Raw genomic sequence first — 24,919 nt, 5'->3', positions numbered from 1 at the left:
AAATTTAGAATATTTATGTTTTCGAGTTGAAATCTTTGTAAGTTAAAAAGATTTCAACAATAAGGAGGTATACATCTTGTTCCCCTGTACAGTATATTATGTATTGGTAGGTACTGTACTGGACTGGTAGTAGTACAGAAGATTATTACACCATAACTCTAAATGATTATAAAAATCATGAACAAACAGGCTACTGCAAATATGGTGATCCATAATAGACAGATCACAGATAACATTTGTATGGGATCACATGCCTCAGAAAATACACTAATATGCTTTGGGGCTTCTCTTTTCAGTATCAGTCAACTGTCAATCAGTACAGTATAATTTATTTAATGCAGAAAAATAAACCAATACCAGGCCCCGTGTATAATTTATTAATCTTCACAGGGAAATTATTTTCTCGCTGAGGTCAGAGGTCAGGGTCGACCGAGCTGGGTGGGAATCTGTGTTTTGCTCAAGCGGAATGGAGGTTTGAACCCCGGTGAGGTGGTTAATCCTTCATATTCCACCATCCTGCTGTGCTGTGATGTGGAACACATACACTGTAGGAAGAAAACCGGAGACACCGTTGCAAGTCACATGACTTGGACTCGAATCAGTTTTGTGACCTGATTTGATGCATGAAGAGAAGACTTAAGACTTGACGATTTGAAAGTAGAATCTTGAAAATAGATCCTGTGTTTGTGTAAATGACTAGATTGAAAGTGATTAGATTTGTTCCAGCAGACGACTGAATTAAAATGTTGTTTCGTATGGAATGATTGAATTTATTGAAGTTGAAACTGATTATAGAATGCTCTTACCAAGTTTTTAAACCATATTGCATTGAAAAGTCCTACATATTTAGTTTTCTTTCAGATATTAAATTGATACTGGATTCTTGATTTGTTCGGACTGAATTGTTCTATGTTTTGACCTGATACTTGACATTAATGACATGAACTTATTGAGGACTTGACTTGGTGTTCTACATTTAGACTTGGGACTTGACTTGAGACTTGTGCCTCGGGCAAAGTTGACTTGGTCACATCTTTGACTGAACATGTTTTTTTTTTACTCTTCTCGGCATCTATACAATCCACAATATTTCAAAATATAACTAGTTTTAATGTTTGAATCACATTGATCAAGACTATTTCATTACTTTTCAGGTCTCCAGAGTCAGCGTCCAGCAACAGAATAATTACCGTGTGCTGCTGACCCCAGTGATTGATCTTCTGATTGAAACCAAACTCTCAATTTGTTTGCCCTTCATTAAAACACATTCCAATCTGTCTCATGTCCATGTTTGTTGTGATGACCACATTGATTCATGCTTGATCTCACTCCAGCCCCCCCCCCCCCCCCCCCACACACACACACACCACTTATTGGTCCAATGCTCAGTGGATCTGACCATATCTCAAATGATTCACACCATGCTTATATCTCAATTCATCCGCTGCTATTCTGTCAACATAATCCAAGGGAAGATGAAAGGAAATTAGATAAAACAGACGCTGTTGAGACCCCTACCCCCTCACTCCATGTTCACACCTGCTTTTATATGCCCTTTCCTGACTTTCATTGAATATTCCTCCCTGAGTGATTATGAAATAGTCATTCAGAATTGAGAAAATTGTGGTCTCAAAAAAGAATATCGACCTTGTCGAAGATAAAGTTCTCCTTCCTATATCAGTTATTTCCACGCAAAAATGCACACATGGGAAAATACATTTGAGCTTATCAAAAAGCATCCGTGAAATCTTCAAGTGAGCTAATTTGAATTTCTATGGAGCCCCATAGGGTCACGAAGGGTCCGATTTTTCCCCCCTCGACCCTCGCAATATGTTTTGAGTTCTCTCACAATACTTTTGCATCTTAGGTGCGCTGGTACAAGGTTACACAAGCTGTACATATAAGCTAGCAGTAAATATAAGTCATAACCTTCAGCACCACCAGGAAGACTGAACCTTGTCGACTGACTGCTGTTTTGAATTTTTGTTTGATCCTATAATAAAACTGCCTAGGCGGGCAGGCGGTGTCTGTCAGTCACGTTTGTGACATCGGCGACCAATATCACGCCACCCCGCACATTAACCCCTGAGGTGCCAGCTCATACAACATTAACCCCCGAGGCGCCAGCTCATACGACATTAACCCCCGAGGCACCAGCGCATACGACATTAACCCCCGAGGCACCAGCGCAAGGGGCCCGGAGTCCCACCAAACTAGATTTGAAGGGTGCACTGCGCATGCGTAGCGGCCTGATAATCTAGTCTTTCAAAATGTCCCTATGTGACTTACTTTTCTTAAACACAAGTGAATTTAATTTAATTTGATAGGGACGATGCAATTAACATATGTTCCAATACAGAGCATGAAACAGATGTGCTGCACAGAGAGTTTGTAGCTGTTGCTAATTTAGATGGGTAAATAAGATGGGTTTTTAAAATAGACACTCCACAGCTTATGGCATGAGCAACGCAAAACATATTGTGGGGGAACGCAAACAAACATTTATTTATTTTTTGCTGTGACCCTGGGGGAGGGTCCGTACATTTCACATTTTAGATATGGCAGCATAATGTTTCAAGCATGCACTTTAACAGCCAAAAAAAAAATCCATGCTATAACCCTCTCCATATCCTAATGGAATTATGGTGAGTTTTCGCTAATTATATTCCTAATAATGTCAACATCCTTCACAGATTTGGCTGGCTTTTATTGAATATTTTGCCCCCGTAAACAGTGAAAATCAAGCCGGGTTAGTCTATTAATATGAAGTAGATGCCTGCTCCCCGCCCGCTCTCTACAAAAACAAACAGTTTTGTCGAGGCTTGTGCGTGTGTCTTTCCACGGCACAGCCTGCTGTCTGAGTCCCCAGAGCCGCTGCTGCATAAACGGGAAAAAAGAAAGCAGAGAGCTGCATACAGACATAACACTCAAAACTCTCTCCCTCTCTCACTCTCACTGATGGTCTCTCTCTCTCTCCATTCCAGAGTTACAGTCATTATGCCACACTCTAGGGAGACTCGTTAAAAACATTCTGGAGATCCAAACTTTCATTCCATTTGCAAGTTATCAGTGTGGTTTGTCACAGCCAAAGCGTTGTGATGTAGCAGTGGTGTTCCCAGGAGGGCTCAGTTATACCACCGTCCCCACTACACCCCTCCCCCCTCCCTCTCCAAGTGAATGCAGTCCAGCGGCGGCCTGTTCAGGCCTCGTGGCGTTGATTTTGAAGGGTGAAAAAGTAAAAGGGTTGTCTGCACGTATTCCTTAGATGAGGCAAGACGGCTAACGACGGACTCGCTCTCCTGACTCCTAGACCCTTCAAGACCCTTTTCTCTCGACTGCCAGCTCCAGAAATGCCACATTCCCAGTCAACAGCAGGCCCTGGAGTCCATTGCATCTTTATCAAACCAGGCCATCCATCCCATTGGCTCCCTACTGCGAGCGAGGAGGGAAAGAGGACAGGCTGAGGGAAAGTAATGATGTTTGTGATGAGCCTCGGTGTTGACTCAGGGTGTGCTACTAAACCCCTGGACTCTCACAGCCAGGCCATTAGCTACACACACAGGCAGTGCGCTCTCCGTAAGCCGGCAGGAGGACTTTAAGGGAGGTTGGAGATACTTCTATTATTGAGGCTGTGGCAACCGCTGGATCACTCAGCCCACTCGGCGCAGAGTGCACATCTTCATCCTTTCAATTATTTCACCTCTCGCCATAGGTTCAGGTTGTTTCAAATGACAGATAAAGAAATATTCTTGCTACTATCTCTTGCTTTCATCTCTTATCTCCATTTAATATGCCTGTGCATATCACCTAAGACTAAGACCAATGATGCAAAAGCATGGCGTCGTCCTCAAATGCGTCATTCGGAATGGTCCTCCACTTTTTGAGAGTGCTGTTGATTTCCTCCCCACCATTGAAAGAAATGCATTACACACATCATGTTTGGCTCATACAGGAAATGCTGCACCTTCTCTTCCTTTGTGCGACAATGGAGTCTCCTCAGATGCGGTATCTTGATGACGCATTACCTTTACAGCAGTGATACTTAACCCGAGGCTCAATAAAGGGAGGAAATGGACTTTTTGGGATTGTGGCTCTTGCAAAGAAGTTTTTTGTCAATGTGGCTCCTCCTGAGTAGGGCAAGGGTGCGTACCACTGCTTTACAGTCTCACTAACAGTCTCACTGGCAGCTATGGCCTTGAAGGTCCACACCTCGCCTTCTATCTTCTCTGAATACAGGAGCATTATGCATGTAGAATGACTCTGCTGCAGACAGTTCTAGAATGGTTCCCACAACTACATTAAAAAGAACCCCCATTACTGTGCTGCAAGCTTCCAGGAGACAGAGCTGACGAGGATGGAGGATGCGCATGCGACCTCCAGGGAAAGACTGAGCATGGAGAGTTGACAGGCAACAGTGATTGCTAGCCCATAACCCCAAAAGCTCTTCAGCCCCATTGGCGTAAAGAGCTTAGCGAATAGTCCTTGTTACAGAGGTGCTGACTTGACCATAATACGGCCACATAGGGGTTTAGAGGCTGCACTGCTTTAGGATGTTGGGCTAAAGGCTATCCATGCCAAGGGCAAATTGGTGGCATTTCGTGAATCAACCGGTTGATCTTGCTTTGATTTCCATATAGTTACTAGGCCCAGCAGATGCATCCATAAACAGCATGCGCAACCAGCCTGCTTGAAATGCAAAGCATACAGATATCACTTGCAAATCGCAGAAAAACAAAAACTATTTGTGCCCGGCGTGGCCCGAGGGGGCATGCGGTTGCCATTGAAAACCCAGTAATTATCTCAAGGCCCTCTCTTTTCATTCAAAAGAAACAATGGCCCTGTCCTCCTCTGTTTTTCTGACAGCATTATTCAGATGAGTTCTGCATTGCAGTCTGAGTCATGTTTACTGACCAAAGCCGCAGTGTGAAATCCAGAATAATTGCGATCCACAAGCTCCCCTGGCATATAGTGCTGTTCTGTTCGCTTCATGCAGTGAAATCCGACTGAGATCGAAAATTTCCCAAAATAAATGTTTTTCAATTTTCTCTCCCTGATGCAGTTTTCAATGTCATCGAGAGGAATTAGAGAGTTGCAGCATGACCCTTAACATGACATAAATAGGAAGTCAACTAATGGGACTCCACATGTATCAGTAGGCTGGAGTGAAGTCCACCCTGTAACCTAGGTTGCATGACAGCTTCCTCTTTCTGTCTTTCTCCAATGAGAATAACTGTGTTAATGTAAAGCAGGCTGTTCCTGCTTAAAGAGTGGCTCCTGCATTACATTACTGGCTTTGCTGGGGAAGCTGAGCAGGTCTGGCTGTGGATACTCCTTGGATGGCAGCCTGGTGCTGGAAGTGGTGTTGGAGAACCAGCAGGAGGTGCTCTTTTCCCTCTGCTCTCATGAATAATCTCCCCAATTAATGCCCCAGAGACAGCGACTCTGTCCTGTGAGCAGGGGTGTGTAGTGGTAAATAAAGAGGTGGGTAAACGATCCAAGATGAGTAGTTTACCCACCTAGGACCCCCAGGGGTCATTGAGGGGTGAATCCAAGGGGTCCCCATCAAAAAGGTTTATTATAGTTATGGGTTTCATACACTTTCTGTAATGAAACATCTAAAAGCAAAAATCTTATCAGATGGGGGATCCTGGGACAAAATCATATCAAATGGGCGTCAGTGGTCTAATTTGTGTTAGTTTAGGGGTCCTTGGCGTGAAAGTTTGCACGGACGCCTCCAGACTGCCTGTCACTGATAGAAAGAACAAATTAAACCCTGATAGTCTGGCAGCATCCAGAGAGATGCTAGCCTGATATCAGACTGAATTGTCAACTCGTTAAACTCCATTTCCATCTTCAGAAGCAGCCAACTCGGTGGAGTGGGCGGATTGGAAGGTCTGGACCCAGGCAAGAGAGATGCTACACCTTTGAGGTGGGGGGGGGGGGGGGGCTTGATCATGTTGGCAGAGCTACAGTATATCCAGCAGTATATACGAATGCCAAAAAATAAAGGAATAAATAAAAAAATAAAAATGGGGCAAAAAAAACAACAGACAGATGTGGCAGGCTGCAACATGTACAGCTCATTATAGCCAAGCCCTCTTCAATATGCAGCAATACTCTGCGCCTGTACACTATGACACGCATGGAGGAACTGTGTGTGCGGCATGTACCGTTAGACAGCCTCGTGCAGGCAGCTGACAAGCAAGAGAACAGTCACACCAAGATGGTGCTGCCAATGCATCGAACAGGAAGGGGAGGGGTGGCATCACTGCCATTCACTACACACGTGCGCGCGTGCATACACAATCTGAAAAGCAGCCATGTCGTCCACCCCCCACCCCCACCCCCCGCCGGTGTGTCAGTCTCCCAAATTGTTTCATGTTCTGTAGAAATACTAAATAAAACCAAAAGGCAAACAAATCCTCCCGGGACAGAGGCAGAGAAAATATTCGTGTCTGATACTTTGTAGTTCTGCCTGTGTCTAATATACTGTACATCCCTCGTCTAGTTTCTCAAAATGGCACTTTCTACTTTCTGAAAGCTTGAATACAACTCTGGGAGGTTTTAATAAGTGAAGTGTGTATCTCTTAAGGGTTTACTGCCACCTATTGGTGTCAAGTAAAACCGACCATCAGTCGCATGTGATCATTGTGCTCTGCTGTGTAGGCCTAGTGTTTGCAGAGCGAGCAGAAAGAGGTTTTAGTACACCCCCCCCCTCACACACACACCTTTTGGATGAAAATGCATTCATTTTTCAGTTCTTGGTTCATGTGAAACCACCTCCTCCCCTTTCCCCTTTACCAACAAGGACCATAATGGAAATAAGCATAAGCTTTTTTATGTAATCCTTGACTGTTTTTTTATTACACCTTACTTTTGTAAAGTTTTTTTATGAAAATGCATCAAATAAATCAAATCAAAAATGCAGATGAAACCATGGAGGTCCAGGTGCTTCTGGCCCAAAGGGCTCCACATTTTGGGGTCATTTGTGATTGTTTCCCTCTTGCTCCTCAGCTGATGCATCCTCTACTAAGCTTTTACTCTCAGCAACATCCTCTTCTGTAACCATTTGGAGCAAGATTCTCTCCTATTTACTAGTCAATGGTGTCTCCTAAAAGGTTATAAAATTAGGTATAAAAAAGTAAGGTAGTTTGTCCTGTTGTCCACCACACAGGACAATGACAGGTGTAATATTCAGATGGTTACATTTATTGTATACCACTGAAAACTTACTCTATTGTAGTTGTCTAGCCTACTATATCTACCATATAATTCAAGGCATGGATAAATTCTTACATTATAAGAATCCAGTTAAAGGGAAGACGTCGGTAGAGCTTCTTGCCTGAGGGAGCACTTATGGTCCAGCTTCTACATTTCACAGCCATAATATGATTTAAAAAATAATTTATTCAGCCAAAATCAAGTTTGCTGACTTGACCCCCGCAAGTCAAGATATATGTAAAAATACCCAGTCTAAATAGTATTTTTTTTTGTTCCCTAGTAGAACAGCTGTTCTGCTTTTATCTTTTCTAAAACTGTCATGAAGTATTTGCGGTGACCTGTTTTCATAACCTCTTGAATCACCATCTCACTCCCATTTTCACATGCTTGACTGAGGCGTAATGACCCTTTAACGTGGGATAGAAGTGAGGTGAATGAGATGGTTGTTTGTCCCTCACGTCACGCAGAGTGCACCACCTTTCCTGATCACTTAGATTAGGTGAGGCTAAAGGTGATCAGTCAGCGGAAAATGCCTGGGTGGACAGAGGCTGATCTGTGACCTACAGTACAGAGGGATTTTCCTCAATCTCAGCAAGAAACCTTTCATATGGCTGGATGCTTTATCATACGATTGTAAATTTCTTTCTATTTGCAATGCAATAACATCCCCATAATAGACCAGCAATGAAAACCATTCATTTACTTTTATTGTAAAAAGTCAAAGTGTAGGGTAAATTAAAAAAACCTAGGAGCTAGCTAGCATGGTTATGTTACAGAAGATATAGAGAGGAATTACAGTTCATCTTGGGAACAATTGCCCCCAGAATCTTCGCAGTTAAAACTGGCACAGCTCCGTCAAAGAGACGAAGGCGGGAGCTCAAATCTGGCATTAAACTCAAAGTTGTCGTATAGTTGGCAGAAATGCAAATGAGGTGAGGAAACTGTATGCCATGGCTTTCATAGAGGTCCAATATATCATGGCAACACAGATCATTTATATTGACCTCTAGCAATAAGAATCCTATGACAAAAAAGATATCTGTCAAATATGCCTGTAAACTGGCTAATTTTAAAGGGAGCCATCTTTACAAACTAAGAATCCCCTTTTGACTCGTAAACCAAAAGGGGCTCGGTCAGTTTTAGCTAAAAGCGGCGTGGTGTCCTGCTTCTGGAAAGGAGTAGAAGAAGACTACAAGCATTGGTTCTTCTGATAGAAAAACATGTTTAAAATTAACAAGTTTTGAAAGCCCTTACATTACAGTACAACTAGACATTGTGACTTAATGGCAGAGGAGGTAGAACAGGAAAGGAAAAAAATAACTAGAGATGGAGACTTCTGTAACAAAACATTCTACTGCTGTTAATGGAAAAATTATACAAAATGATTATGATAGTTGGCTTAAGATCCTCAGTCTGCTTCTTCCTCCTCAGACTCGGACTCTGAACAACAGACAAATAAATACAATTTAGTCAAACATCTACGCACTGCCAATCATACAAACTATTTGAAACTAACTTGCAGCAGAATGTGACAGAACAAGGCATTTGGTAGTGCTGGTAGCTTGAGACACAAATAAAGGGAACACATGAAACACATGCTCTGCATTTATTCTCCGGCACACTTGGCTTGAAGCATAAAGCCGGACCACTTTCTATGGCAATATATGACTATGGGAGGTAAGGAGGTACCAACTGGCAAAACATAAGGCCACAAGGGGGCTCGCTCACCTTCCTCAGCGTTCTTCAGCCACTCCACAAACTTTTTCATCTGTTCCAAGAAAATGCTCTTTCCTTTGGAAACGTGGGCCTCACTGTACCACTTCAGAATCGCCTCCTCGCTCAGGACATCCGCTGTGAAAACCCACGGGGGGAAAAAAAAAGGTCTATTCAACATGACGCCAACAGCACAGATGCGTCCGCAGGTGCTTGAAAAACAAATGTCGCCCGGCAGGTTGACGACATCAATCAAGGCAGACTTTTGGCTATAATCTCTAGCCATCTGGCATCATTCACTCATGCCTACATAGTTTTTCCACAAATACATGTGACTGCCACACGGTGATGAATAGTTTGGTGCCTGCGTTTGTGGATTAAAAGAAAGGCCTCACTGACACAAACAGGTTTTACCTTTGTAAAGCAGCACAACAATCTTCTGGAAGGCCTTCATGAAGTCGATGTTGTCATAGCAATACTCCTGGATCTTCAGCAGGAGAGTCACTTCAGAGAGGCCCTGGGAGGTAAAAGCCTTCAGCAGAGGGCTGTATTGCTGAAAACAGGAGAAAGATGTAGATGTTGGAGTTAGGCGCTTGCTTTCAGATGCTGAAACAGACAGGAAAAAAACTTTGAGATGAAATATGCGTGACAGCTTTGAGAGCCAGTTATAATAGGGTTCTCACCTTTAAGTGTTTGATGGCTTGTTCTGTGACCAGCTCCTCCTTCTTGTTCCACTCCACGGAGCTCATTACACTGGTCCAGATGATTCCAATCATCATCTGCTCAGAGATGTTGCTCTTCTTCATCTCCTCCCGGATGTAGGCAATGCTCTGTGGGGCCCAAACCCGGGGAAAGAAGGCATATTATTTTTCAAAGCAGGCTAAATCACAGCCAACATACGTTGAGGCTTATTGCTTATCAAATCCAGCAGAAGCTGGGGGTACGCAAACCCTCGCGAGCTTGCAGGAGCTGAAAATACGGTCAGGTTGAGTGGATTTCAATAACTTGACACTGATACAATGCATCCTTCTCTCCTAGATTTCTCAAAGCAAGCAGGGGCGGAGGTTAAGAAGGAAGCAATCTGAAGTGCGTTCCTGAGTGCTTAGGTAAAGAAGAAAAGAAAATGGGGCTAATTGAATGAAGAGAAGCTGATTGACTTGTGACAGGGCTTACATCTTTGAGGGGGTCCCCACGCAACATCTGCTCCTGCAGCTCTTTCTGCAGCTCCTTGCGGGCCCCAATGGACTGCTGGTTCCTGGCAAAGTCCGACAGCTCCTTGAGCCCAGCATCCGTGAAGTACTTTGAGAAGTGCTCGCAGCTACGCTTGTTGGCAGGGAAGAGCTCCTGAAAAGGCACACATTTGTGGGTTTAGACCCCAACACAGCAGAGGAGGCCTATCTACGTTTTGTTTTCCAGATGATGGACCACCCCCCACCAATTCCCCCTGCCATCCCAGTCGTTGCTCCACCCCCTCTGCCGATCTGGGGAGAGCTGTAGATTAGCACATGCTTCCACTGATACATGTGCAGTCGCCAGCCCCTTCTTTTCACTGGACGGTGAGGAGTTTCACCGGCAGGATGTAGCACGTGGGAGGATTATGCTATGCAACCTCAACCCTCGTGTTGGTAGGCAGGGAATCTACCTCTGTGAGATAATGTTTCTTGTCCATCACTGGACTGTACAGTGGCCTTAAGCCAATGACTGTCCTTCAGCCAATGACAGGAAGCATACGCTTCACCTTAGCCTGTTGGAGGCTTTGTGTTTGAGATGTGCTCTCACCATAAGCCTGCTGTCCATGCCGACCTTTCGGAGACTGCCGGCGACAGAGTTGATATCCCTTTCATTAAGCCAGGATTTGAAGAGTTTCACAGCAAAGGCTGCTGAAACACCTGAACAAATAGATGAAATGGGAGTCAGCTGTTGGTAAAAGACCTGCCGGGATAACGGTAATACAGTACATTGGTAAACAAAACTCTATGGGATGCGATTAGGCAGGTTTGAACTACCCGGACGCCCCCAAATCTACTGCTGCACTACCCGGACGCCCCCAAATCTACTGCTGCCCTACCCGGACGCCCCCAAATCTACTGCTGCCCTACCCGGACGCCCCCAAATCTACTGCTGCCCTACCCGGACACCCCCAAATCTACTGCTGCACTACCCGGACGCCCCCAAATCTACTGCTGCACTACCCGGACGCCCCCAAATCTACTGCTGCACTACCCGGACGCCCCCAAATCTACTGCTGCACTACCCGGACGCCCCCAAATCTACTGCTGCACTACCCGGACGCCCCCAAATCTACTGCTGCACTACCCGGACGCCCCAAATCTACTGCTGCACTACCCGGACGCCCCCAAATCTACTGCTGCACTACCCGGACGCCCCCAAATCTCATATCTGTTTAAGCTTGTTTGTGTATTAGACTCACGTTGTGTTTATGTCGTGACTGCCCACTGACAACAATACCGTTTCAAAGTGCATCTGAAAACTGCCCAGAGTCTTCAGTTTGTGACCGTGTGTGTATTCCATCATTTGAAAAGTGGTCTTCATCGGTATTGCTGAGAATAATGGCTTCCTTGTGTCCCAGAAATAAATTGGCTTGCGTTCGAAGGGGATGGGTAATAAATTGGCTTGTGTTCGAAGGGGATGGGTAATAAGAAGGGGATGGGTAATAAGCAGTTAAGCCTTGACCACAATGGCAAGACTGACCTGAATCAATTTCCAAGTGAGTAATCAACATGAGGGGGGAGGAAAAGAAAAGAAAAAAGCAACAGTCGCCCAAAGACAGAAAACTGACCCGGGCAAAACTGAGGAATCGAGTAGATTCCTAGCTGTCATGGGTGGATGTAAAACTCGCCTGAGTCAGTAGCAGCAGTGGGGGACTGGTGCTGTCATGGGTGGATGTAAACCTCGGCTGGGTCAGTATAGCAGCAGTGGGGGACTGGTGCTGTCAAGGGTGGATGTAAACCTCGGCTGGGTCAGTAGCAGCAGTGGGGGACTGGTGCTGTCAAGGGTGGATGTAAACCTCGGCTGGGTCAGTATAGCAGCAGTGGGGGACTGGTGCTGTCATGGGTGGATGTAAACCTCGGCTGGGTCAGTAGCAGCAGTGGGGGACTGGTGCTGTCATGGGTGGATGTAAAACTCGGCTGGGTCAGTAGCAGCAGTGGGGGACTGGTGCTGTCAAGGGTGGATGTAAGCCTCGGCTGGGTCAGTATAGCAGCAGTGGGGGACTGGTGCTGTCAAGGGTGGATGTAAACCTCGGCTGGGTCAGTATAGCAGCAGTGGGGGACTGGTGCTGTCAAGGGTGGATGTAAACCTTGGCTGGGTCAGTAGCAGCAGTGGGGGACTGGTGCTGTCAAGGGTGGATGTAAAACTCGGCTGGGTCAGTAGCAGCAGTGGGGGACTGGTGCTGTCAAGGGTGGATGTAAACCTCGGCTGGGTCAGTATAGCAGCAGTGGGGGACTGGTGCTGTCATGGGTGGATGTAAACCTCGGCTGGGTCAGTAGCAGCAGTGGGGGACTGGTGCTGTCAAGGGTGGATGTAAAACTCGGCTGGGTCAGTAGCAGCAGTGGGGGACTGGTGCTGTCAAGGGTGGATGTAAACCTTGGCTGGGTCAGTAGCAGCAGTGGGGGACTGGAGTCATTAGTCACTATGGGCTTGAGGGTGTTTCTCAGCATGCACTCACATTTATCACCTCGCACAGAATAATTTTGAGGTCCATGGATTTATTTTATTTATTTATTTTCTACTGGATGAATTACAGGATGGGAGAGTTTCACATCATCTGAATTTGCACTTCACATGTCTTTCTCAGACTACCACTGTTGACAGATGACTGTATAGATCTACTGCTTGCCATTGCATAGGAATTATGAAAATGAAATGTTTTGGATATTTTTAGTTCAGTCATTTGGCTGACTAGTTTCATTGTAACATTGTGCGTGAGTATTAAGTGTTCCAAGCCATGTGTTAACTGCAATTCTGCGTAAGACAGATAAAAGTGAGGAAATCATGAGTCTATTTGAGAGAGTGAGAGTTTTTATCTTCAAGACTCGAAAACATTGCCACCACGACTGCATAGTGCTCTTAAAATGTTGAGGCGTTATCAGTGATGGGCAAGCTACTTGGAAAATGTATTAAGCTAAGCTATCAGTTACTCTCGATTAAATATTGCTAAACTACATTGAAGCTATCCCCAGAGAAATGTAGCAAGCTATCAACTTCATGTCAAAGAACAACTTTCCACCAAACAAATAGGCAGGCAAAAAAAAATCTAATTTTGATTGTTTATTATATTATAAAACACAATGATGGCTCTGCCATCTTTCAAAGTTTGTTGCTGATGTGACTTCGCCAGCACATGACATATTTTGCCCTACCCTTAACCAATCGTCAGTCTTCATTGCCTAAACCCAACCCAATCAGGCAGAGTAGTGCCGGGTCTTGCTGAAAGAGAGGCAAGGATGCTAAAAAGCAAGGATGAGACAACAACACTTGTTGTCTGTCATAATGGAACTGGAAGTGTATTGGCTACACAGGCACACTTGACATATGCAATGTCTCCTCCTGTTTAATCTAAACCGCAGCAGAAATCTCCACTGCATGCTTTGCTCATGGATCTTCTCTGACGAGTAGCTTGTAGCTTTTGCGGGAAGCTACAAGCTACTTGGGTCTATAAATAGCTTAGCTACTGAAAAAGCTACTTGGTTCAAAAGTAGTGAAGCTACCACCAAGCTACTGAGAAATGTAGTTAAGCTATGTAGCTTCGCTACTTGTAGCAAGCTACTGCCCAACACTGGGCGTTATGGTCCTCTGTCTCACAGCTGTAAATCTTTTGCTATGACATTCCTACAGGTCACAGTAAAGTAAACCAAGGAGAGTGCATATGGTTCATATCGAAATAGAGAAAAATATGCAAGGTGAGAGGACTGAGGTCGCATTCAATACTTTCAAGTGCTTCGTTTGAGTAGGGTGTGAATCAAATAAAAGTCAAATTTGATCTTTGCAGCTATACCAAATGCATGCAAAATAGACAGTAATAAGTGCCACAAAATAGCCACGAATTTATGTAGAAGCAGGATTTAGGAACTCCAGGAGTAGAGTTGTGTATGACTTCCAGTTGCCCATCACCGATGTCAAATCAAGCTAGACACTGAAGAAGGAAAAACTAAACTGCCGTCGACTGTGTCCACCATCGATTTGAAAATATGAGATCTATGGCCCGCCCATTTCTACATCTGGACCTTATTTGTGGGATTGAAATGGACAACATAATTGGGCCTGCCAACAAAAATAGGTACCTTCTTTGACAAGGTTCTCGTTGAAGAGGCTGCTAAGGATGGAGGCAGAGATATTGCCGTTGGCCAGCAGAATCCCAGTTAGCATGGCCAGCTTGTTACGCTCAGACTCTGTGAAGCCCTTAAGAAACAACAGCAGCTGCCGAGGAGCAAACAGGAGAAAACAAACTTATTCATCTGTAGACTGAATTGAGTCAGACACACTCGATGGCGATACTCGAGAAAGTTTGAGAGTAGAAGAGACCATATTGGAGAGTGGGCAAAAGCCTGAACTGTGCAAGTCCCGAGCGTTCCCGTGAAGATGCCTGGAGCAAAAAACTAACCTTTTTAATCTCCTCCTCGAAGCCTTTCTCCAGGTACTTGTAACGCCTGATGAGCTTGTTAAATACCTAAAGGACACACATATACTGTATGGTGAGCTAGGAAGATATCCACTATGCATCTCTATCAAAAAAAGAATGATGGGCTACTGGGGGAGTCTGTTAAAGGGGAAATAATCAAAGATTAGTCGGGTAATGTATACTGTAACTGTTTATATAATCTGTATGCTTCTGGAAAATATGCCTCACCATGGTTTTTCTTACATTTGGTTGGACCAAAGGTGCGACAATATTAACTGGTTGAAGCTGAACAGAGGTTAAAAGATCGGTTTTTGCAGAAATGGCATTCTGAACTTCAGAGTATGTCATCATGTGACCTATACTGTGAATTTAAACAAGACTTTAATTTGGAAAATTATTTACTTTGTGAAAAGGTGGGTACAGCCATTTGTAACCTCCCGGTCTCTAATAACAGAACCCCCAAAGTTATAGGAAGATATAAAGGTCTGGAGAGGAACTAGGGATGTTCATCAGTTATCGAAAATCGATAATTGATCGTTAAGGAATGGAATCGATCATGTGGAATTTTTATCGATTTTGTTATTAAAAAATATATATATTTTTTTTTTTTGCGGACTAGGTTTGGGTGGAATTCGTTCCTCCTCGCCCCACTCCATTGCACAGCCGACTAACGTGAGGTGGAGCTTCATATAGTCTCTAGTTTTCTGGCTGGTCACGGGCCTTTGTGCCAACAAAGGCCCGCGATATGCTTCTGGAAAATATGCCTCACCATGGTTTTTCTCACCACGCTCTATCTCCTGCCGCTAGGTTCTATACTCAGGAAGCATGGAATTGCCTTCCATTGCTATGCAGACGACAGTCAGATATATGTCCCCCTAAAGAAATCTGACTCCTTCTCCATCCAGCCACTGCTCAAATGTCTGGAAGACATCAAAGCTTGGATGGCTTTAAACTTTTTAAATTTTAATGACAAAAAAACAGAGGTCATGGTGTTCGGTGGCTCCTCGGTGACCCCCCTGGTTGAGTTAGGTCCCTTGGCCCAGTACGTTAAACCCATCGTAAAAAACCTAGGGATCAAAATTGATTATGAATTAAAACTGGATAGCCAGATTAAGGCAGTGGTTAAATCCAGCTTTTTTCAGCTAAGACAGCTTGCCAAAATAAAACCCATGCTCCAGAGGCAGCATTTTGAGGCTGTCATCCATGCCTTTGTCACCACCCGGCTGGATTACTGTAACGCACTTTATGTTGGGGTTAGTGGATCTTCCGTGGCTCGCCTCCAGCTTGTACAGAACGCCGCTGCGCGTCTTTTAACTGGCACACGGAAGCACGAGCACATTTCCCCCATTTTAGCATCACTCCACTGGCTGCCCGTGCATTTTAGAATTAATTTTAAAGTTCTTTTATTTGCTTTTAAAGCCCTAAACGGCCTCGCCCCCCCCTACCTCTCTGAGCTGCTGCACGTTCATGCACCTTCCCGCTCCCTCAGGTCAGCTGACCAGCTGCTCCTGGCAGTGCCTAAAACCAGGCGTAAACTCAGAGGGGATCGCGCCTTCTCTGCAGTGGCTCCGAAACTGTGGAATGCCCTACCGCTGCAGATTAGGCAGGCCTCCTCACTGTCCCACTTTAAAGGCCTCCTCAAAACGCACTTTTACTCCTTGGCCTTCGCTGCCATGTAGGATGCTGATTTTATGACCCATGAGTTGCTTTTATATTTTGTCTTTGTTTTTGTTTTGTTTTTTTATGCATTTTATTGACTTTGCTTTTATATATTTTACGCAATGTCTTTTATTATGTTTTATTCATTTTAGTAATTTTGATTCATTTTATTTCATTTTATTCATTTTACTCATTTTATTCTTTTTATTCTTTTTATTCATTTTATCATTTTATTGATTTGATCTGATTTAATTGATTTATTGTTTTTAGCTGATTGCTCTTCAGTACCCTGTACAGCACTTTGGTCCTCCTCTGGTTGTTTTAAAGCGCTTTATAAATAAAGTTGGATTGGATTGGATTGGATTGGAAAACTGTTTTAAACATGGGGAATTCACACCGGCATGCGCCGGGGACAGCAGTGTTGGAGAGGAGACACATTGAAATAAAGAGTTCATTGAGGAGAACAAGTTGTCTTTCGTATTTTCTGCCATAGGCATTCATTTTGTTAAATATATATATATATATATATATATATATATATATATATATATATATATATATATATATATATATATATTAAAAAAATATTATTAATATGATCGATAATCGATAATTGATCGTTAATTTCCCCCCGATTTTCGATTATGGAAATTTTTCAAAATGAACATCCCGGAACCAAAGATTCTGTACTTGATGTAATGATAATTGTCTGGGAGATGAGTTCCATGTTTTGTTTGAGTGTAAAAATGTAAGTCTTGTAGAGAATAGAAATAAGTACCTGCCTTCCTTTTTTGTAAATCACCCGTCTATGTTTAAACTAATTTTGTTACTGCCGTCAACAAAACCAGGGACTATACAGTATGTAAACTGGGTGCCTTTTTGATCAATGTCCTACCTCTTTTTAAATGATATGTAAAACAAAGATCTATTCAGGTTGTTCACCATTGTATGATGCTCTTTGTTTTGTTTGTACTCCATACCACAAATGTGGTCTAGAGTAAATAAAATCTGAATCTGAATCAAAACAGCTTTTTTTAATCCACTGCAGAATGAACATTGGAATTTAGACTGTAAGATGCATCAAACTTGAGTCTGTGAAAATGGAGCATGAATGAAATTGTGTGCTCATATTCAGTGTGATTTGGACTCACCCACCTGTGCATATGCCTGCATGGTCTCTGTGTCTTCTTTTGCTGTGAAGAGACAGAACTCTGTGCGGGTCATGTCGTCTGACAAGGTTCCCCCTGGGGCTGCAAAACAAACCAGTTTTATTTTGTAAGTGTTACGCATCACGCACCCTATATGAGTTGCTTTCATTTGTGCCATTTTGTATCTCCAACCGCATCAAAACTAAATGCTTAAATGTCAGAGGAGAGCTTTCACATTAAGTGAAACAAAACAAGGCAAAATACTTCACAAAAAACTCATGACAAAGCATTGCGACCCAACAGGTCTTATCTATAAGTCGTTAGGGTTTGTGAATTTGTGAATAAATGAACGTTCTTGACCATGTTTGCTGCCAGTTCCACATCACCTTATCATCTTGAATTTGTAAACTCCATATTTCGAAGAGATATACATTTGGTAAATCATAACTTTGTTTTATGCACGTTATTGTTGAAAACATACATGTCGGATAAAGGCAAATGCAAGGCGGAGTTAACAGGTTGTATCATTGTTTTTATTTCCTCTCCGTAAAACAATACACATTTTAAACTAGAACGACCGCACCGCCGATATATGCCTCCGCCAACAAGTGAGCACTCGACATCCATGTCTGTCCAGACTTTGACGTTTGAGCCAAATGTGAAGAAATTCTGTCAAGGCGTTACTGAGATATCGCGTTAACGAGCTTGAAAATGGTGTTCGTGAGGTCACAGTGACCTTGACCTTTGACCACCAAAATGTAATCAGTTCATCCTTGAGTCCAAGTGGACCTTTGAGCCAAATGTGCCAAAATTCTGTCAAGGCGTTCCTGAGATATTGCATTAACGAGCTAGAAAAAGGCGTTTGTGAGGCCACAGTGACCTTGAACTTTGACCACCAAAATGTACCGTAAATTCCGGACTATAAGCCGCGGCTTTTTTCCCGTTTTTTGGCCCCTGCGGCTTATATAACGGTGCGTCTTATCTATGGATTTTTTCAGAAAAAAAATTTCAAATACAAATAAAATCTCTCTTTTTTAGCACTCTTTCTACCTATAAATCCACTTCTGTTTTAATTTCCTCTGTTGCCCTCTTTTCACCACACCGCGGACACTGTGTGCACTGTCGAAATAAACAAAGGTGTTGTGTTATGTTGTTTTGTTGAAATGTTACGGTAATACGGTAAATGGGAGCTTCCTCAAACAGCCAACAATCCCCTCTGTGCGTGAACCCTTACATATGGTAATTACGGTAAGCAAAGTTCATCAGCCCGGAATCACAACAAGACGAGCAGTCTCTCTCTCACTTACCATGGGGAAGGTACGCAGAAAGTCACACGACGCAGCTTTCAAGCTGAAAGCAGTCGAACTCGCACTAAAAGAAATAAACAGAGCAGCAGCGCGTACCCTGGGCATCGATGAGTCAATGGTGAGACGTTGGAAGCAGCAGCAGGAGGAACTGTCTCAGTGTAATAAGACAAAAAAGTCCTTCAGAGGCCACAAAAGCAGATGGCCGGAACTTGAAGATTCCCTTGAGGACTGGGTGTTGACCCAGAGAGGAGACGGCCGAGGCGTTTCCACGGTGCAGATCCGACTGAAGGCCAAAACAATCGCCACCGAGATGAAAATTGAACATTTCAGAGGTGGGCCATCTTGGTGCTACCGATTCATGAGACGAAAGGGACTGTCCGTCCGGGGGAGAACTACTGAACAACTCCCTCCCGACTACCAGGAGAAAATCACAAACTTCGGCGAATTCACACAAAGGAAGATCACGGAATATTATAGGAGTGTGAAAACATCCACAATCACCAACGGGTTCCAAAACGCTGGACTGCTGCGGGATGAAAAGGATGACGCCGCCACAGCTGGCGCTGAGGGCCGTCAGAGGCTTCAGAGGCTGTTCGATGCCGACAGTGATGAAGAGGAGTTCGTTGGTTTTGAGTGACAATGAAGGAGAGAGGAGAGTGGTTGACGAAGCCACCCTGAACCTGTTCGTTTCCGACACTGAAGATGAGGACTTTGGTGGTTTCAGTACGCAGGAAGAAGAGGAAGACGAGGATTAGTGACTTGACTTCTCTGGTTACAGGTTTGCTGCACATATACGGTAGCCTATTGTTGTGTGATTTTGTCTGGGGATTAGTGACCTGACTTTTGTTTTGTTTTGTTGAAATGTTAATAAATGGGAGCTTCCCCAAACAGCGATCTCTTTCCGGACATTCCTCTCTGTGCACGAACCCTTTCATATGGTAATTAAACATCAAAACACCCGCGGCTTATAGTCCGGTGCGGCTTATAGAAGAAAAAAATAGTCAATTTTGGTGCTGCGGCTTATAGACCGGTGCGTCTTATAGTCCGGAATTTACGGTAATCAGTTCATCCTTGAGTCCAAGTGGACGTTTGAGCCAAACAAAATTCCGTCAAGGCGTTCCTGAGATATCGCGTTAACGAACATCGGACGGACGGACAACCGGAAACCATAATGCCACTGGCTCGGCTATCGCCGGCGGAGGTATAATAAAAGACTGTGGGAGAAATTCTGCAAATGTATTTGGTGACCCAAATAAAATCCCCTGTGACCCACCTGTGGGTCCCAACCGTCCCAACCCAGTCTTTGGGAAACACTGCTCTACACTACACTTAGATATCATCAATTGTAATGTTCACTGCATTGCATGCAATTTTGTCTGGTGTACCCACTTAATTTCCGTTTCCCAGAATGCCGTTTGGAAAATGCCGTTTTCCTGGATCTCTCTCAATTCGGCTTGAGTTCCACAGAGTTTTGTATACCACGATGCGTGCGCAACTAACCTTGTGATGTCCACCGTAAAAGGGTCTACCGCAGGAATGAGTCCGGAAGTAGTGCTTGGGTTTGTCACGGAAAAAGTGAATGGGGTTTTAGAATGAGGATTTCACTTAAATGCATAAAACAAAAGTTTATGGGAGTGCAAATTTGGGTTCAGCAGGATAATCTTCACAAACGTGAATAACTTTTATGACTTTTGGAACGTAAAGGCGTTTGTTTGTAACTGTGATTTTTAGAAAATGCTTCAAAAGCCATAACCGTGATTAACGTTCGTGAAGAATATCTGCTGAACCCAAATTTACGCTCCCATAAACTTTTGTTAACCACAGACCTTATTTGATGCATTTAAGTGAAATCCCCATTCTACAACATACACATAGACTTTTTCCCTGACGAACCAACATGGCGGCGATTTCTGATTAAAGGCGCTGACAAGGTTCTGCGCAGCCTCGACTTGGAGCCTTGCCGCCAACGAGCGGCGACAGCGAGACTGTGCATACTCGAACGTAACTCGTCCAAAACACGTCCAATACGTTATCGTGTCGTTTACCAAGAACTTGCAATCATGTCGGTGGGGGGACATTTTATTGTCCCTCCATTTCAAAACTCATTCCGGTGAGCCTGCAGAAGGCTTTGCTAGATGAGGGACAAGCACGTTAAATGAAGAAATGGCATTTCCTCATTCCTCACAACAATGAGTCGACGGCGCGGAGTCACATTTTCGAGGAGCTGCCCCTACGTCCAGCTGCGGTGACCCCCTCGGCGCAGTCAGCGCCGTCGATTTCACTCGAGCATAATTTGCGCTTAAGCCTACAAAAATACGCCATCCCAGTGGTACTCTATTACTTCTGTTCTAGTGCTTGCTAACAAAGCACACCACTGCCATCTAGTGTTTCACTGCTCTACGTGCAGAATCACCAATGCAACTATAAATGCTCACATCGTAGACACCTATTAGCGAAGCAACAGCAACACTGAAGCAGAACTATAAATCAGCCAAAAGAAGAATGCACCACCAAACAAAAATGGTACATTGCCAACAGCGGTTTTCTTAAGGGTGTTAAAGCGTTATATGGAGGATCCTTCCTTGACAGTCATGCAACTAGCCTACATTCTGTAATCCCTGTTGGATGAGCACACAGAATCATTTCAACACTAATTTGGTCTAATTACTCGTGGGTTTTGTGCCTTCTATTAGGTTTGAATTTTGCCAGTATCTCATGTGTCATGTGTCTGAAGATAAGTGCAGACGATTTTAAACTCTCATTTCCTCCCCTTCCACTTAACATTACAATGGCTTAATTATAGGTTCAGTATCATAGCAGAAATACTTTGGCCGAGCCATCTGATTGGTCTACGAACTTTTCTTAACTCTTATGGGAACCAACCTATTTATTTATCCATTTTGCAGCAGCAACCCATTTTGCATTTATTGTACGTACACTATTTTGAGGAAAATGTTATATAAACTGTTTTCATTTGTTGGTAACCGTTGCATAAAAGTCATTTTATTCACTTGTTTTGTTTACTGAGACTCTTGGGACTCAGATGATGCCAACACTGTGCTCGACCATGCAATGGACTAATTTTATAGTAGTTTTTGAATGAATGAATGAATGAATGATTTTATTTCGAGTGTTTAACAAAAAACAACCGAAAAGGATAGGTGAGAAGCCATAGGCTTATGGTAACCTTTTCATCACCATCATACCAATAAGCCCAATAAAAAGGGTCCTTTCGAGTGTTATCAAATATCAAGTATTACCGGCTGCTATATTAATATATTACTGGAGGCAGGGCATCCACGTATGACATGGTCATGCACATTACCCAGCATTCCACCGGCCACCAGGATGTCGAAGAGTGTCTCAGCATAGCGTCGGTAGTCAAGCTTGGCACCAGACGCATCAAGGAACTTTGCGACAGCTTCCAAATCAGTGCCAGTTTGGTTCAGACCTTGTACGATGCTTTCCTGAAAGTGGGTAGGGTCAAACCTCTCCTTTTCATCTGTTGAGAGGACAGACATTTAGTGAAGTTTCTCCCTGCTTATGCACATGCAACGCTTACGCCGGGTTCACACACACGCCTAGAGCGACGCTTAAAGCAACGCCTAAGCAACGCCTAAAATTTAGGCGTCCTTGTTAACAGACGAGAGCGTTCACACATACCGCTGCCACGCTGTGCTGAAGCCACGCTCGCGCTGTGCCTACGCTGCGCTGCATTTATCGTTTAGGCGTCTGTTCTATTTTTCAGCTCTAGGCGCGCTGAACTGTCAAGCTGGCTGTTGTTTCTGGTGGACTTGGGCCATATTTTCTACCGAGTTTGCCCAAAAGGGAGGGTGGAGCATAGTAGCAGAGGAGAGCTGTCCTTCATGTGTTCCTCTATTAACGTCTTTTCTGTCAGATGTATATATACCCCCCCTGTCTCAATGCAAGTTTCACTCATGGTGTTGATGACTCATAGTCACATGATTACCCGAGGGAAAATAACAATTACAGCGGGCCAGGAAATAGACAGACATCCTCACTTGCACATTACAATAAAAAAGAGGACTCACCCATGCTATAAATCAGATCTGAAAAGTGTAAAAAAACCGCTGCTCATGTGTTCAGCGTAGCGCAGAGCGTGGCGTCCTGTGTGAACGAAAATAGGCGCCAGGCTGCATGAAGCAATGCCTATATGCGTAGGCGTCGATTAAAGCATATGCGCAAGGCGTCGCGCAAAGCGTGTGTGTGAACCGGCCGTTAGTGTATGCTTTCCCTTGCATAAGGCTTTTGAATAATGTCCAACAAGCCTTATTATGTTAAAAATGCAGCAAAATGCAGCACACACTAGTACAGTGGTTCTCAAAGTGGGGTCCGGGGGTAGACTAAGTTCTCAGTCTCTAGACTAGTCGTGCATTCCTTTATAACTGGGAACTGGTAATCTTACCGGTTCAAAGTTCATGAGCTGGGACGTGACGTCACTAGAGCTGGTATTTCCCATTCCAAACTCGTAGGAGCCTCAGCAGCCCCGACGTAAAAAATCCAAGATGGCTGATCCGTGCAACAACAGTAGTTTTAATCGTATAAATGCTAAATGCTATTTAGCACTTCTGTCTTGTTTGTGTCTCATTAAATCAGCTGTACACACAGCACGGCCTACTTCTATCTGTGTGGACATGAGGCTGCAGTGTTTGTATGCGCAAAATGCCACAAAATGCCTTGTTATCAACTGTTATTGCTAACAATGGCTAGCCTGGCTAGCTAGTGGATCTGAGACAGTGAACAGTGAACTTCCCAGCTCAACTTTTCTGCAAATGGAATGCTAACAAAACGGAGGTGACGTCATTTAGCCTCCACATCCCAGTTCTTTTGCGATAAAGGAACGCACGATAGGTTCGGGGACCATCGGGGGTCCCCAGAAAAAAAGGGAGTAATTTATTTTCACTATACTTCCATCCATACAAGGTACAACAATGACAGAATGTATGTCTATTTTGGTCATGGGTTTCATAGTTTCTGTAATTGAACATCTAAAAGCAAACATCTTATCAAATGGGGGACAATGGGACAAAATCAAATTGTCTTATCAAATGGTCGTAGTCTAATTTGTGTCAGTTTAGGGGTCCTTGATGTGAAAACTTTGAGAACCACTGATTGCAGCACTAGTACATATGGCCTCGATTTTGACCTGCTAAATCCAAGGTGTAATAATAAAAACAAGCAGTTAGTAATCTCACCTCTTTTTCTAGTCTTGAAACGCTGGCCTGTAAGCGTAGGCTTCTGCTGCCTTTGATTACTCATAAAAGACACCCTAAAGACAAAGGAATTAAGAGAGAACTGGGTGAGCAGACTTAGCAGTGAGCACCCAACAAGTCAACAGTGTGTGTTATGATTGATTGGTTGGAGTAAAAACCTGCACACTCCTGGGCCTTGATGACACACAACAACTGACATTTCAATGAGTTCAAAGTGGATGTAATGTCAGGTAGCCTATAATAATCAGGGATGCAGTGCAAGGTAAACCTGATATCCTAAATCTTTCCATACATTCACTTCATACATTCATAGCACAACGTTAGGCCTAGATAATGGCAAGTAATATCACAGTATGTTAGATACCGATATAATTATTTTAAGCGATAACTGCTTTTCAGAAAGTATTGTCACGTGTTATTGAAAGTAGCCTACGTTTAACGTTAGTGGATGTGTTCCATATGCTACACAGATTGCTCGGAGGTCACGCTTCTACCTACAGTTTACTTTACTTCTACGAATATCTCGCTGGGTATAATTATATCTGACAACACACATGTTTTCTAAATTGCTGGGGAGGTTAAAACCACACAAATACTACAAAAAGAGAAACAATACTGTGGCAGAACCGCATTCATCCCAACAACCAGACCCGGATAGATGTCTAGACACCAGGTAATAGCCAGATTCAGCTTCCCTATTTCCACCCCAAACAAAGCCTTATACAAATCTTTATGACCCACACTTAATTAGACTACACGTAAACGAACAGCAGCTTACCGAAATCCTATTTATGATCAAAAACAGTCGGTGAAAACACAAAGTAATGCGACACAAACTGAATTACTGGATACGACCCAAATTACGGAGATAAGGAAATAGTGCCCGGCCAACAGCGCATGCGCGACGAGCGAATCACTTCTTCTTCTATTGGCTTTCCGGCAGACTGGATGCCTTGCGGCACATTGCTGCCTCTCAGAGGTCGGGAATATTACTGT

General features: G+C 43.8%; 1 protein-coding gene across 1 annotated transcript; it reads right to left on the bottom strand.

The window, feature by feature from the left end:
* Nucleotides 1–7,955: 7,955 nt before the first annotated feature.
* Nucleotides 7,956–24,811, bottom strand: LOC310779094 (eIF5-mimic protein 2-A). Its single transcript, XM_083639593.1, has 12 exons — nucleotides 24,702–24,811; nucleotides 23,906–23,979; nucleotides 22,015–22,191; nucleotides 17,390–17,484; nucleotides 14,558–14,623; nucleotides 14,238–14,373; nucleotides 10,714–10,823; nucleotides 10,108–10,278; nucleotides 9,618–9,764; nucleotides 9,349–9,487; nucleotides 8,950–9,072; nucleotides 7,956–8,661 (listed from the first exon to the last, which is right to left on the bottom strand). Exons 2-12 carry the CDS (start codon nucleotides 23,967–23,969, stop codon nucleotides 8,630–8,632), a joined length of 1,260 nt encoding a protein of 419 aa, XP_083495719.1. The 5' UTR covers nucleotides 23,970–23,979; nucleotides 24,702–24,811; the 3' UTR covers nucleotides 7,956–8,629.
* Nucleotides 24,812–24,919: the final 108 nt, after the last annotated feature.

The sequence above is a fragment of the Poromitra crassiceps genome, assembly GCF_964638095.1.
Source record: "Poromitra crassiceps genome assembly, chromosome: 6".
Classification (NCBI taxonomy): Eukaryota; Metazoa; Chordata; class Actinopteri; order Beryciformes; family Melamphaidae; genus Poromitra; species Poromitra crassiceps.
This window is presented reverse-complemented; position numbering and strand designations above follow the sequence as displayed.